General features: G+C 39.9%; 3 protein-coding genes across 4 annotated transcripts; 2 read left to right on the top strand and 1 right to left on the bottom strand.

Moving 5' to 3' along the window:
- Positions 1–1,975: 1,975 nt before the first annotated feature.
- LOC140013432 (uncharacterized) lies at positions 1,976–2,656 on the top strand. Its single transcript, XM_072062709.1, has one exon. It carries the CDS (start codon positions 1,976–1,978, stop codon positions 2,654–2,656), a length of 681 nt encoding a protein of 226 aa, XP_071918810.1.
- A 502-nt stretch (positions 2,657–3,158) lies between these two features.
- On the top strand, positions 3,159–3,710 carry LOC140013433 (uncharacterized). Its single transcript, XM_072062710.1, has one exon. The coding sequence runs from the start codon at positions 3,159–3,161 to the stop codon at positions 3,708–3,710; it is 552 nt and encodes a 183-aa protein (XP_071918811.1).
- Positions 3,711–12,252: 8,542 nt separating this feature from the next.
- On the bottom strand, positions 12,253–14,640 carry LOC113707279 (gamma-glutamylcyclotransferase 2-1-like). 2 transcript variants are annotated; one of them, XM_027229528.2, is made up of 8 exons: positions 14,307–14,640; positions 13,902–14,027; positions 13,726–13,802; positions 13,379–13,435; positions 13,236–13,292; positions 13,088–13,128; positions 12,887–12,958; positions 12,253–12,800 (listed from the first exon to the last, which is right to left on the bottom strand). In XM_027229528.2, exons 2-8 carry the CDS (start codon positions 14,008–14,010, stop codon positions 12,542–12,544), a joined length of 672 nt encoding a protein of 223 aa, XP_027085329.1. In that variant the 5' UTR covers positions 14,011–14,027; positions 14,307–14,640; the 3' UTR covers positions 12,253–12,541. The 2 variants fall into 2 exon arrangements, with proteins under 2 accessions (XP_027085329.1, XP_027085328.1); XM_027229527.2 differs by having other exon boundaries at positions 13,902–14,133; positions 14,307–14,591.
- Positions 14,641–14,905: the final 265 nt, after the last annotated feature.

Consider the following 14,905-nt stretch of genomic DNA (forward strand, 5'->3'; position numbering starts at 1 on the left):
TCTCCAGTGCGTATAATGATCAAAAGGGCAAGTTGTAATTACGTGAACGAAGAAATAGAGGTCACAAGCCGAAAGAGATCTGTGTTTGATAGGTTAGGGAACAGGTCAAAGCGTACTTCTGTATTTGACAGACTTGGCCCGCGGCTAAAAAATTTGAAACCACCTGTCTATGAAAGATTAGGCAGTAAAAATCAAGAGTATCAAGTTGCCAAGGAAGAAAGTCTTGCACTAACAAAGAAGAACGGACCAAGAAAGGGAGTCTCCAATTTCTTCATGCACTATGGAGACTTATTCAATGTAAGAATTGAAACTATTTTTTAAGAACAGGGTCAAGAAAACATGGCTTCCTGTCATCATATTACGATCAGTGATCTTGAAGAGGAAGAAGAAGATGCAGATGACGCTCCCGCTGAATTTGAACAAGAAGAAAAGAATACAGTCGATGCGCTAAAGGAGATTAATCTTGGCACAATTGACGACCCTCGCCCAATTTACATAAGTTCTTGTATGACTCCTGAAGAAGAGAAAGAGTATGTTGATTTGCTGCTCGAGTTCAAAGATGTCTTTCCTTGGAATTACTCAGAGATGCCTGGTTTAGATCCTAGGGTCGCTGTTCATAATTTATCTGTCAAGCGAGGAACAAAACCTGTCAAGCAAACTCAAAGACGCTTTCGGCCCGAATTGATTCCTCTTATAGAAAATGAGATAAATCGATTGATTGAAGCCGGATTCATACGAGAAGTAAAGTATCCAACATGGATTTCAAGCATTGTCCCTGTAAGGAAAAAGAATGGGCAAATCCGAGTTTGTGTTGATTTTCGAGACTTAAATGAGACTTGTCCTAAAGATGATTTTCCTCTCCCCATCATAGAATTGACGGTAGATGCTACAACCGGGCATAAAACACTATCTTTTCTCGATGGATCGTCTGGTTTCAATCAAATACGCATGGCGCCCGAGGATGAGGAGCTCACCGCCTTCCGTACCCCCAAGGAAATTTACTACTACAGAGTAATGCCGTTTGGCTTGAAAAACGTTGGAGCAACATATCAAAGGGCAATGCAAAGAATTTTTGACAATATGCTCCATAAAAATGTGGAGTGCTATGTCGATGATCTTGTGGTGAAATCAAAGAAGCGGGAAGATCATATTCAAGACCTTCGAAAAGTTTTTCAACGCCTTCGGAGATATCAACTGAAGATGAATCCTTTGAAGTGTGCATTCGGAGTCACTTCTGGCAAGTTTCTCGGTTTCATCGTTCATCAACGGGGAATAGAGGTCGATCGATCTAAAATCGATGCCATTGTGAATATGCCTGAATCGAGAAATATTCATGAATTGAAGAGTTTTCAAGGGAAGTTGGCTTATATCCGCAGGTTTATCTCTAATTTGGCCGGACGATACCAACCCTTCAGTCGACTTATGAAGAAAGGGGTGCCTTTCGAGTGGGATGAATCGTGTAAGAATGCTTTACAAGCATCAAAATGTATCTCATGAATCCCCCAGTGTTGGCTGCACCCGTCCCAGGAAAATCATTGATTCTCTATATTTCCGCTCAAGAACGATCGGTTGGGGCCTTACTTGCTCAAGAAAATGATGAAGGTAAGGAGAATGCGCTGTATTACGTGAGTCAGAAGATGACACCTAATGAGTTGAATTACTCTCCCATCGAGAAGTTGTGTTTGGCACTTATATTTGTCATTCAGAAGTTGAAACACTATTTTCAAGCACACACTATTCGACTCATATCTAAGTCTAATCCCATTAAATATGTGATGGCAAAACCTGTACTGTCTGATCCACTCGTGAGATGGTACCTCCAGTTTCAACAATTCGAAATTATTTATGTACCTGCGAAAGCTGTCAAATGACAAATATTGGCAGACTTTTTAGCCGATCATCCCATACCTGCCGAGTGGGAGTTGACTGATGAACTCCCCGATGAAAAAGTTTTATGGTCGAATCCCCGTGGTCAATGTATTTCAATGAAGCTACTCACCGTGATGGAGCTGATGCGGGAGTTATCTTTTATACTCCTGAAGCAGATGTATTGCCGTACTCCTTCACTTTAACATGCCGATGTTCAAACAATGTGACCGAATATCAGGCGTTGATTCTTGGTCTTGAAACGGCTGTAGACATGAAGCAGTTGCATCTTAGAGTCTATGGTGATTCAAAATTGGTGGTAAATCAACTTCTTGGTATTTATGATGTCAAGAAACCTGAATTGATCCCATATTATAAGTATGCAAGACAACTCATGGGATATTTGGATAGTGTCACTATAGAGCATATCCCTAGAAATTTCAACCAACAAGCTGACTCTTTGGCAAGGGTGGCGTCCATGATCACTCTACCTTCTCATCGAAATCAAATTTTAATATGTCAAATTTGGGTCATACCTCCGATGTTTGATGAAGAAGATGATGGTGAGCGAGAAAATACTTATCATATTTTTGTCCATGAGATCGAAAAGGAGGATTGGCGTCACCTCGTCATTGATTACCTTAATCATGGGAAGTTACCAGAAGATCCTAAGAAAAGGGTTAATATACGTCGTCGAGCGCCACGTTTCATTTATTACAAAGGGACGCTTTACCGAAAATCATTCGATGGGGTGTTCCTACGATGTCTTGGAGAAGATGAGGCCATGTAAACAATGGAGGAGGCTCACTCTGGGATATGTGATGCTCACCAGTCTGGCCCGAAATTACACTTTCGCATTAAAAGAATGGGATACTACTGGCCAACAATGGTGAAGGACTGCATTGACTTTGCTAGGAGATGTCAAGCATGTCAATTCCATGGCAATTTCATCCATCAACCTCCGGAACCATTGCACCCAACTGTGGATTCTTGGCCGTTCAATGCTTGGGGTTTGGATATAGTTGGACCACTTCCAAAGTCTTCTGGCGGACACATTTTCATTTTGGCGGCGACAGATTACTTTTCAAAGTGGGCTGAAGCGGTTCCTCTAAGAGAGGTTAAAAAGAAAAATGAAGTGGATTTTATTCGCTTGCACATCATCTATCGGTATGGAGTCCCGCGTTATATCATCACCGATAATGGTAAACCTTTTTGCCATGTAGCAATGAACAAGCTTTGCGAAAAGTTTCATTTCAAACAATACAATTCGTCCATGTACTACGCTGCCGCAAATGGACTCGCTGAAGCATTCAACAAGACCTTATGTAATGGATAAATCGAGAAGGGATTGGCATCTTCGAATTGGAGAAGCACTTTGGGCATACCGAACTACTTTTCGAACTCCCACGCAAGCAACCCCATACGCACTTGTTTACGGTGTTGAAGCTATTCTTCCACTTGAGTGTCAAATACCTTCGCTAAGAATCGCAATTCAAGAAGGGTTCAGTGCAGAAGATAATGTCCGTCTTCGCCTCGAGGAATTAGAAGCACTCGACGAAAAAAGATTGGAAACTCAACAACGAATTGAGTGCTATCAAGCCCACCTTTCAAAAGCATTCAATAAGCATGTCCGACCACGCTCCTTCCAGATTAGGGAGTTAGTACTCGCTGTTCGGAGACCGATCATTCTCACTCATGGCGGACAAAGAAAATTCACTCCTAAGTGGGATGGTCCATATGTTGTTCGAGAAGTATATACAAATGGCTCGTACAAGTTGGTTGCTGAGAATGGATTAAGGGTTGGCCCTATCAATGGCAAGTACCTAAAAAGGTACTATGCGTGATCGGAATCACGAAATGCTCTTGGCCCGCATGAGCTAAAAATGTGGATGGCAACCACTAATAGTGTAGTATGTGGTTAAACTGCTGAAACACTCCACCAAGTCTAAGGTAGTAAACAAATAGATACTCCTGACCCACATGAGGTTAAAATGTGAACGGCAGGAACTACGTGTGACTTGATTCCCTTGTTGGGATACGTAGGCAGCTTGGAGGGCAACTTCTAAATTCAGTTACATCACTCCAAATCGAATCCTTGTCCCTTGCAAAAAAAAAAATTCTCTTTCCAAAATAAAATATATATATAAAAAAATGCTCCATTTGAGTTCTTTTCTCTTTAAAAAAAAAACAAGAGATAAGAAATGAAAAGCGTTTTATTATTGAAAAAAAAACTCATTACATGGAAAAATGAGTGATTCGTGGAAAAGAAGAAAATGGTAAAAAGTCTAAATATCAAATTTGTATTCCACTACAGCTACTTTATATGATTCAAGTGCAGATTTCATGTCCTCAAGTTCCTTCACAGCGTCATCGGTCAAGATGCTAGTATTTTCAATGGAAGATAGCTCATCATGTGCTTGGGTTATTTCGGCCTGGATCTCTTTGAAAGTCTCATGCTTTTGATCGATAGTTGAGGTGATTTCCAAGCTTTGCTTCTCCAAACTGATGAGTTCCTGTTGCAGAACCCTCTTCCTGTCTTCAATGGACTGTAACTTTTCTTCAAGACTTTGCAAATGACAAGTTAGTTCTTCTCCCTTTGCCTTAACTCTCTCGAGTTGGACGGTTGCTTTGGAAAGGAGTTCTGCATGTGTTTCTTTGCTCATCCTCTCCCACGATGAAGATGCCAAAACATCATAAGCCTCCGCCTTGGCAAACAATTCTATCAAGTGGTCTTTTAAAGGGAGACCGTTGGTGGGATCCGTTCTTATGATTTCTGCAATGATTTCCTCTGCACACTCTTTTAAAGAAGAAATCTGCTCAATTGGGGTGTCAAGAATCTGTCCGCGAAAATCCGTCCACAAACTCTGCAAGTACTTTCTTCGATGTGCCTGGATTAACTTTTGGCCTTGAAATTCTGAAACCAGTACTACCTTAGGTCTCTTCCAGGTTTCGTGTAAATTAGTCAGCTCCTTCTTATGCATTGACGAGGTATCTCCTCTGGGGGCAAATTGTTGTGGGGTACTGATAGCTATTTCGTCACTTTTGTTGTTTGAAATTATATCATCAGCTTCGAGTTCGGGTGGTGAGTTGTTGCCAACGCCTTCTTGACGGAGTTCAAGGAACGGGGGCTGAAAAAAAAATTTACAAAAAAAAAAAAGAAGAGGAAAAAAGTTGAGAGGTGATTACCTTAAGTGGCGACACTCCAACCGACAGTGGTGTAAAGGAAACCTCTTCCAAATCAGAAGATGTTCTCTTCCTCGATCGGTTCCAATGGCGGTCTTGGCTACTACTGCCACTCACCAACGAATGGGTTCCTCTTTGGGTAGATTTGATGCCCTGAGCTTGAGTCCCTTCTTGTTCTATAGCCTTGGTAGAATCACGATCATCCATCGTTTCAATTTCGACATCTTCTTCTGTGTGAGTCACTGATAAAGATTTTGAAATCTTGGGCGGCGTCTTCTTTGCTGGAATCATTGGTTGCGCCTCTTTGATGGCCTGTCGAGAGTCCTTGGAAGACTTATTTCTTACAACAATGTTTTTCAAGGGACTGCTAATGGTTTTGTTCTTCCGCAAGGTGAATGAGGTAAGACCCGTTACAATCTCTATAACTCCATTAGGATGCACTGACTCGTTAGCGGAGGTAATCTTGCCCTTCTTCGATGATTGCTGAGGGATCTTAACGGTGAATTTTAAGGGAATTGAAGAGACACTATTTGACCAGTCGACCACCAGGCATCATAGTCTTTTGTGATCAATGGATGCTTCCTGTGTGTGGGTATAGTCATCCGAGATCGCGTCTACGTGCGAACTGAAGAATCCCATAGTTGAATAGCCTCGCCCAAAGTGTAAGTGTGAGTGATTTCTTTCAAGTTGTTGGGAATGTCTTGACAAAAGCCGAATTGTCTGCTAAACCTGCAAGGATTATATTTTTCAATAATGAAAGTATTGTCCTTATGTAGAGTTAAATGACAAGAGCGTTGACTAATGAAATAGCTCGTGAGTCTTGATGATAAGGATCCGTCATCGATCAACGCATTTTCTTCATTCTCAGTCCAGCACAATTTAGGGAGCATCAAAGGATTCACTTCTTTGAAAATTTCCTCAGCTTCCAATTGGCCATAAAATATTGCCATTTTCTCACCGCTAAATCTCGTCATGTGCGCGTGGTGGCTACTCACTTGATTATTCTCGTGATATACGTCAAAGTATTGGCCAATCCAAGCATAGGCGTAATGGATTGGAAAAGCTACCCCGCATTCTCCAAGGTTAGGGGCGTGGACGATCTCCCTCAACCCATAATATATGCTCGCAAGGATGGGAATTGCAAGACAAAATCTTTTCCCTGTAGCCATTAAGCATGCAACCTTAAAGACACTTGGGCGAATACGATCGACTTTTTTGCTTGGCAAAAGAAACTTGCAAATCCAGCACGCTATGAATGCCGCAATATAGGTTTCCTTTCTTAAATACCCTGGAATGTCCAGTGTGTCGAAAGGGACGTTGAAGTCCTTCGTATCAGCAAGGTCGTAAGGCTCCGCACTTCCAGAAGGGTTGTAAGTCATTTTTGGTTTAGATGTGGTCTTCCTTCTATTCGCTCTACTCGGAGGAGCCCTATACCTAGTCTCTCCTTTGAACCAGAAGCGAATCCAGTCCTTCATCCATACCCTTTGGTCGTTCGTCCAAAGGTGGTAGTAGGCAGAAAAGAGGTGCCTGCAACTCTCGGGGAGAAGTGGCTTCCCTTCTTTGTCACGAGTGAGGAGCTCCCGCGCCGAAGGAACAACTTCATCAAAAAAACGCGCCATCGATCGAAAGGCCACCAAGTCGATAAAGGTCCCAAAGTGTGATGGACAACTCCCCAACGGGATTATGGAGTGTGTTCGTCGAGGGACACCAATATTTGAAGAAGGCTCGTAAGATATTTTCACAGCGGTCATAGGAATATCTCGACGCGTAGACGGCTTCGAATATGCCAGCACGTGTGAGTATGTCTTTATACCTTCCAAGCATGTTCTCAACCCACTCCCAATAATGGGAGGTGAAGCACGCCTCACCGAAGAATGACGAAGGGGTTTTCCATGTAGCTTTGTCAACATTGAATCCCACAAACGGAAGCGTGAATTTGGCTATTTCTGAATCTCCATTGTGAAGTGACGAGTTTAATACGACCACTTCTTCTTCTCTCGAGGTAGTGGAGAAAGTCGACGGTGCCACCACTTCCTTAGTCCACTTGCTAGTCCAATCTTCAAGATGAAAACATCCTTCGAGGGGTATGAAGGATTCAGCGAGCGGGCCGATTGCTGGTTTGTAAACATATAGTAACAAGCTCTTTGATTGAGTTCCTCCCCGTTCATCCGTCAGTGAAATATGCGGCAGTGGTACGGCGTAGTCCCTAAGTTGCATGATTGCTGGAATTTTGAAAAAGAAAGTATTAGACAATGAAGGGAATTTCTTACAAAATTTCGATAATTAAATTACCTAATCGGTAGCTCTCTTCAAATCCCCGAAATTGTTTCAAGCTCCTTATCAGGCACGAGATGGGGTATCTACAAAAGAGCAAGTTAGTAAAATTGAGATATTGACATGGGCTGGGGCAAAAAAAAAAAGAGGGTCAGAGTTCTAGCAAAAAGAGGGGGAAAATTTTTGTTCAAATATCATATTTGGGTATCCTAATAGATGAGCAAAAAAAAACCAAAAAAAAAATGGTACGAAAACTGAGATTAAATTTTCAGCCCCAAGGAATAGCTCAAAATAATATTTTGAGCAAATCCTCATTCTCAAATAATATTTAAAGGGCATCTCAAATAATATTTTAGGTCAATCGTCATTCGGCCAATTTTTATCTTCCAGCCGAGACCCGAGCTTCATTCTCAAATGATATTTTGAGAATTTATTTGGTAAAGTCGTGGGGGCTGTAAGCATCTCAATTGACTAAAGTTTCTTGTAATAATTGAATATTGCAAGTAAAAAAAAAAAAAAGAGATGAAGCCGCAAGTACCTGCGGCAACTTGACGATGCAGCTGAAGAAACAAATAAAACTCGTTCAAGAGTTTGCGACCTAGGGATGGCTATTTGCAGGGAGGAGTTCGATGTGAATCCGAGCCAAAAAGGAAGTCTCCGTCTGTGGGAACGCGGGAAGTCGATTCCTCGTCGGGATGACTTTACTGAGCCGAAATGGATTTGTCAAGAGCCTCGTGGAAATCCGATGCTTGAATGCGATGTTTCAGCTGATGGGAGCAGATCAAATATGATGCTAAGTATTGGACTTGGGATAAATGGAAACCATGCCGCAAGATGATTAGAAGGCTATGTTATCCTATTGGTTTAGCACGTAATCTGTGTAAGATGCAAATTCCAAGTACCAATCACATTCGAGACATCAATGACACATCAACATAAGCATGCCAAGTCCAATGTCGAAGTTCCTTTTAGCAATTAAGTGTTAAAAAGTGAAGCCTCAGGTACTTAACAAACAAAAAAAAAAGAGGTATCGGCAGGATGCAAATAGCGGGTGGCATCAATTTGGAGAAAGCAACCGTCAAATATTTCTACACAACCATTCATAGTTCATCAGGTTTTATCTAAAGTACAAGGGGCAGACATAATTCATAATGGAAAGTTTCATGCGAGACCAACAAAGACAATAGTTCACATGGTACTTAGCATCTTGCATGGAAGATAAATGTAAAGCACATCGGGTCAGGCGTTCCGGCAACATTGACAAAGAAGATTTTGCCCCTGAATCTATCTATGCATTGACTACAAAATCCGCAATTGTTCCATGCAAAGTAGTAAAAAGAAAAAAAAAAAAAAGAAATGCAAGCAGGGTGGTAATAAGAGCATCAAGTCATTTATCGGTTAATCCGTATGGGTTCTACTATGTACTCAAGAGGTATATTAGATCACTGCATGAAAGTTGTTTCGGGTGGGATAATACGAGAGCACGCATGGTCATGGGTAATTTGAAAGCCCGAGGGATAGTTGTACATAGATAAAAAGGAAAAAAAATTTTTGAACTCTGGCAAGGAAGAAATTTATCCATAACTTGAGAAAAGTGGTGCGTACCTTGGAATAATAGCTCGGCAGCAGTGATGACTAACTTCAAGTTGATTCCATCGGTCGAAGAGGCCGGCAAAGCCAAGTAAACCAGCAAATAATAGATGGCGGCACTAGCAAATAAAGACGCAGCAGCACTCCAGTAACGCTAGCGAAAAAAAAAGATGAAGGAGAGTTCGCCTCTGGATTGTGGGTGAACTAATACCTCACCTCAACCATCGAATATATAAAGCAGGTGTGCGTCCCCTATTCAAGGAGGATTCTGGTCATAAGTGTTTTAGTTTGAGACAACAAAGGGCTCGTTATTTGCGGCTTAGCGGGTTAATTTGTCAAGCTGAGGAAGTTTACTTGCAAAGGAATCGGGTTCTTCTTGCTTGGTATAATGGGATGAAGAGAAAGGAAGGGATGCAGAGCTCTGACTCAAGTGGTTTTCGAAGAGAATTGTTCTTGCAATTGGTGTCCTTCGCGAGTTGGGTTCTTAGCGTTTGTGTAGTGCTCCTTGAAGGCCGAATGTGATAAGTGAAGAAATTAATTGCTTAGTTCATCAATGATGCAATCCTAACTTCAAGTGACCGAATACTACAAAGAATGGAATTGGTCTAAATAGCAAACATGAAGCTACTACGTAAGATCCGTCCTCGGGAAGTTGAGAGTACTAGTACATGCAATCATCATTCTATGTTATCAATTAAGAGCCATGACTAGTTTCAAAGAGCTTCATACATTGACGGCTTTGGACTTGGGGATTTGTAGAAAGGATTTCTACTACAAATTCAAAGAGGAAGGTGAGTTCAAGTGTAATTGGCTGTAATTGGCTTCCTAGTTCACCTAAATTGTCTAGGGAGTACCTTCGCTCTAGAGGTTTCTAGCAATTAAATCGGTTGGCAGGCTGATCATCTAAAAGAAAGTGGATTCTAAGCTGGTCTCGGGGCTTGCTCTTCCATAAGATTATAAGGGACAAAGCTTCAAATCAGGTTGGCCTTGGAAGGAATTATTTTCGCAACCAACTTCTATAGGCTGATTCATTCCTTGAAGTTGGATTACTCTTCAAGCCTCGGCTTTATCACAAAAAAAAAAACAAAAAGAAGAAGGAAAAAAAGGGAACTCGAATGTTTAAGTTCATCAAGGATACAAATCCTAGGCTTTCGACAAGAAGCTGACTGATTCGGACCTTGAACCGTGTGAAGCGGTGGAATTCATAATTGATCAAGGAACGATGCACTTATCTTATAATTGAAGTTGGAAACTTCTTAGGCCAATGAAAATGTGTCTTACATGTAAGGTGCACTAGTGCACTAGTGCTTGATCAATCATTCACGAGATTGAATTCTATGAAGTTTGATTAATCACTTATGTGCCTATTTGGTCATTGAAGTCTTTGTGCTCATTTGGTCATTGGTTAATCACTTATGCGGCTGGCTTCCTACTTAGGTGACTTGATTCACAAAGTTTCGAATTCCAATTTGGCAAGAAAGGAACTTAGGGGAATTAAAGAAAGTCAAAACTTGTCCATTCAAGTTGTGCCCTTCACAAACAAGTTTTGAGGGGGCATTTGTAGAGAATGAAATTTTAATTAAAATTCTAAAAATTACCATTGGTCTATTAAATATTTTCGTCCAATCGGATCATTAACACTTGAAAAAATTGATTATTAAATGGCCAATTATATTTCGCCACGTGTCAAGGCGAGGTGTTCCAGATCAATTTAAATTGCAGGGATATCTCCACCAACCAAATCATATCATGTCACATGTCTATTGGATAAATATCTAAATATTTATTTCTTATTAAAGGGATAATATTTAGAGTTATTTAATCCAAGTATATCTCGTATACACTGCAATAGCTTGGCCAATCAAACGGCACCACGTCGCGTGTCCCCACGAGTTTGGCCAATCGATAAATTACTTATCTCTTTATTAATAAATATAAAATAAAGAGATAATGTTTGACTGGTACAGTCCTAATATGACTGCACGTCTTGCAAGATAAGAAAAGTGATACACAGGTCTTCAGCCTTTACCTCTTGCTATAGCTATAAATAGGGGTCTCTCAATCAAATCACACACACACAGACAGAGACATACACAGATACACAGAGGGACTTCAAGAGGCACCTCATACACTCAAGTATTGAAGTTTCAAGCTACGAAGGGTTGGATCTTCAAGCTCTCCAAGTCTTTCGCATATCAAGGCTTGAGCCTCCAAATATTCTCAAATTCTTCAAATCTTCCATATCAAGATTTGAAAGAGTCAGTGGTGGATCCAAGAACAAGCTGCGAAGACCTTGGATTGGTGTTCGAGGAGAAGAATCGAAGGAAACTCTCCATAAGTTCGAGAAACTTCCAGAGATTGTACCCCCATATTTTTTCGAAATTTATATATCACATATTTGTCGTGTATTTCTTTTTCTTGTCGTTTTGCAGACTTGAAAAATTTTTATCGCGTACAGTTATAGTAACGAAGACATACCCGAACAAGCACACTATGTGGAGAAAGATGTAATAGTGGGAGCTTGGGATGTAGATTGGGGGAAATAGGGATATGGAAGCAGGGAAAGGGAGAGGATTGAAATGGAGAGACATGGAGAAAGGGTAAAGTATGGAGAGACATGGAGAAAGGGTAAAGTATGTCCCAGAAATGGGTTGGTGCGAGTTGTTCATTCCAAAGAGGGGGTATTTATAGAATGTTCTATCATATCCAACAGCTATAAAGCCATTGATCCAAATTTCTTTTATAGAGAAAAATACAGTTTTGGTATCCAATTTTGGTATCCAAAACATATGAGTGGTTTTAATCTCCAAATTTTGGACAAAAATAAATTTGATACCCAACTTTCAATTTTTTAACACATTTAGTATCTTGATAGTTTTTCTCAAATTGTTACTGAAAAAGTCACTTGATAATCACGTATTCAACAACGATGGATAGAAGAATGAAAGAAGGAATCATTCCTCCGAATAAAACAGTTAGTATACCTTGCCCCTAGCAGGATTGATTCTTCCCATGCATTCGTCAATACGAAAGAAATCATAAACTTCTAACAGGATAGCACAATTCCACAGTTCTATCGCTAAACAATTCCTGCAAGTATGCTGGATTCTCCCAAAACCTAGTTTGGGGGCTATAACAGCAGAGAGAGTATACTTGACTTTACGTTAACATAAGAGAATATTGAGTTTCATATATTTCTTTTCCAGAGTTGACAAATGAGTTAAAAGGAAACATTCGAACATTTCTTTCAGAAGCACCAAAAACTTACAACCTGATCAATTCATAAGCAAAGTTAAGGGAAATTTTCAATAGAGATTTGTGTGACATAAGAAATAGAAATGGCAAGGAAGAAAAATAGAAATACTGCATTAATTCCATTGGCCGGGAGCTACAGTCAAGACGTGCCAGTCAATTATTCAGTACTTAGGTTCTAAAGCCGCATACTATAAAATTCTAAATACTAAGTCAGATTTGAATCCATCAATCCAACCGCTTAAAAGTCACAGAAGAAAGTCTAGTTCTAGAAAAAGATCTAACAACTTCAAAATAAAGTGGTATAATTTAGAGAGGTTCCGCAATAAAATGTCAGACTCGATTTTGTTAAAAAGAATTCCGCCTTTTTTCCACTTCAAGAATCCATAGCAACAGCTTCCGGCAACCGCCGTAAATTGATTGGTGAGACTAGCGATTTGAGTGGGATGTGGGAAGGTCCAAGCAATCTCTTCTCCTTTGGTATACAGATGCCCAGAACTCCCAAAACTTTCCTCACCTCATTTGCCAATTCTATTACATAGTCATCTTCATGGCCAATATCAAACATGGCTTTCTCCAATAAAAAGAGGTAGTCTCTGTTATTGCCACAGGGACCAAAGGCCGTTGCAATTTGCCTAATGAGACAAATTAATGTAATTAAAAAATGACACTGCAAGTGTTAAAAGTAAAATAAACAGAGCAAAAACTACATGATCGTCACCTTGCCATGTCTTCCAAAGGGGCAGGGCCTAGGTAGTACTTATTTGAGACAGGGTCAGGGGTGGATGTAAAACTACAAAAACCCAGACAACTCAAGATAAGAACTTCAAACAGATACACATTCGTGCATGAGTGGTTGGTTGAGGTGTGGGATATTTAAGTAAATGGTATTATGGACAAAATGAAAGCAGCTAAAACTTACACTATCACACCAGTTAGGGCTGGTTCCTCAGTGTCTCCTTCCTGAATTTAAAAAATAAATCAATAAATTTTGAGAAAATAAAATCCAAATCACAATGCCCTTGATTTGGTGCAATTAATTACAAGCTATACTTCTTCAGAACGCTCACCTTATAAAAGTCCACAAGAGTTTTCTGATCATACTCGCATTCTCTTCGTTGTAAATACTACACAAGTTTAAGCAGCATGAGCAGAAAAATCCACTGCATTTCCGTGATAAAAGAAATAATAAAACCAAATCATAAACACATACCTCCATTGCTGCTTTTTCCTTCTCCGGTCCTCCTCCGAAGCAATATGCAGCACCCCACTACAAGAAAGAATACAAATGACGTCAAAAAGATGGCAACTGAACAATGTGATTTAAATTCAATTCATTTGACTGACGAATTTCATCTTAAACGGAAATCAACATAAATAATAAACCATTAACTTATCCAAACCTTATATGTGATTAATCAATGAACATTTATAATTTTAGTAATCAGACAAACAATTTATAGCATTTCTTGTTCAATTTTACCCTTCCACAAGCAATCGCTTTTTCCCATTATCAAAAACCACTCAATACTAGAAGAATTAAACAGAAAGCCCACTTACGCAAACAGCCCCTTGTATCTGTTCCAAGGTGCAAGTTCTTGCCGGTCGCTCAGGAGTGCCCCTATGGTCAATGCAAGCTGCCCAAAAAGACCAAAAAAAAAAAAAAAGTTAAGGACAATACTAATAAAATGACAAAATATGTCTTGCAAAAATTAGGAATATGAAGAATTGCTTACCAAGATCGAAAACCCGGCGATAATCCTTGATGAAACCTATTATTTTCTCTTCATATTCGAAACCGGGATTCCAAACCAATGAGCCATATCCAAACAGCCAGAACACCATCTTCTCTAAATTATCGGCTGCAGCAAATTGCACGCCATTTTGTAATATTAGCATACACCGGTACCAAAAAAAAAATTTCAAATCTTAATCAGGTATTCCAACACAGAAACGGAGAAATGCCACCTAAAAAGTGTAAAAACAATTCATTCATTGTACAGCAATTTGTGATTCGAAACTCCAGGAAAACAAAAATCAACGGAATGACCAAATTTTTGCTCAATCGGAAATTCTTCCAAACAGAAAAACGACATCGTTGCAGTCCCAAGAGCGGGACTTCAATACAAAGACAGGCTTACCTAACAACGAATTGAAGGTACCAAGGTAGTAATGCCAACGAAATCAGTGTTGAAGAATTTCACAGTCTTATATAGCCCTTCAAACTTGGATTTTGGATTCCGGATTCGGAAATCAATCAATTAACCAATCAATCAATCAATCAGCCGATAGAGGGAAAAAAGGCGAAATCGAAGGTTTCAGGAAAGGAAAACCCTAGAGAACGAGAGAGCTTTTATGATTTTCTCTTCGAATCGCTGAGTCTTTTTTCTCCCGCTGTCTCTCGTTCTCTCTATGGTTTTCGAGAGAGGGTATCGCCAGGCCAGAGAAGGCAATCTTATAATCGGTGGATCCGGTAAAAGGCCACAAAGAGAAAAAGAAAAAAGAAAAGGAAAAAAAAGGTGATGATAATGTATGTGATATGTAATGACGCATGGATTCATGTAGCATGCCGTGTTTTATGTACACCATACATGATTGCGTACAATTACAATTTACAACCCACGTTCAAATCGGGGGAATTCATGGACAATAACAAAAAAATGGTTATTTTTGCATTCATTGACTTCGTTTACATATAAAATTAATTGCCTATTAAGAATGTATACTAATTGGTAAATAA

The sequence above is a fragment of the Coffea arabica genome, chromosome 8c (assembly GCF_036785885.1).
Source record: "Coffea arabica cultivar ET-39 chromosome 8c, Coffea Arabica ET-39 HiFi, whole genome shotgun sequence".
NCBI lineage: Eukaryota > Viridiplantae > Streptophyta > Magnoliopsida > Gentianales > Rubiaceae > Coffea > Coffea arabica.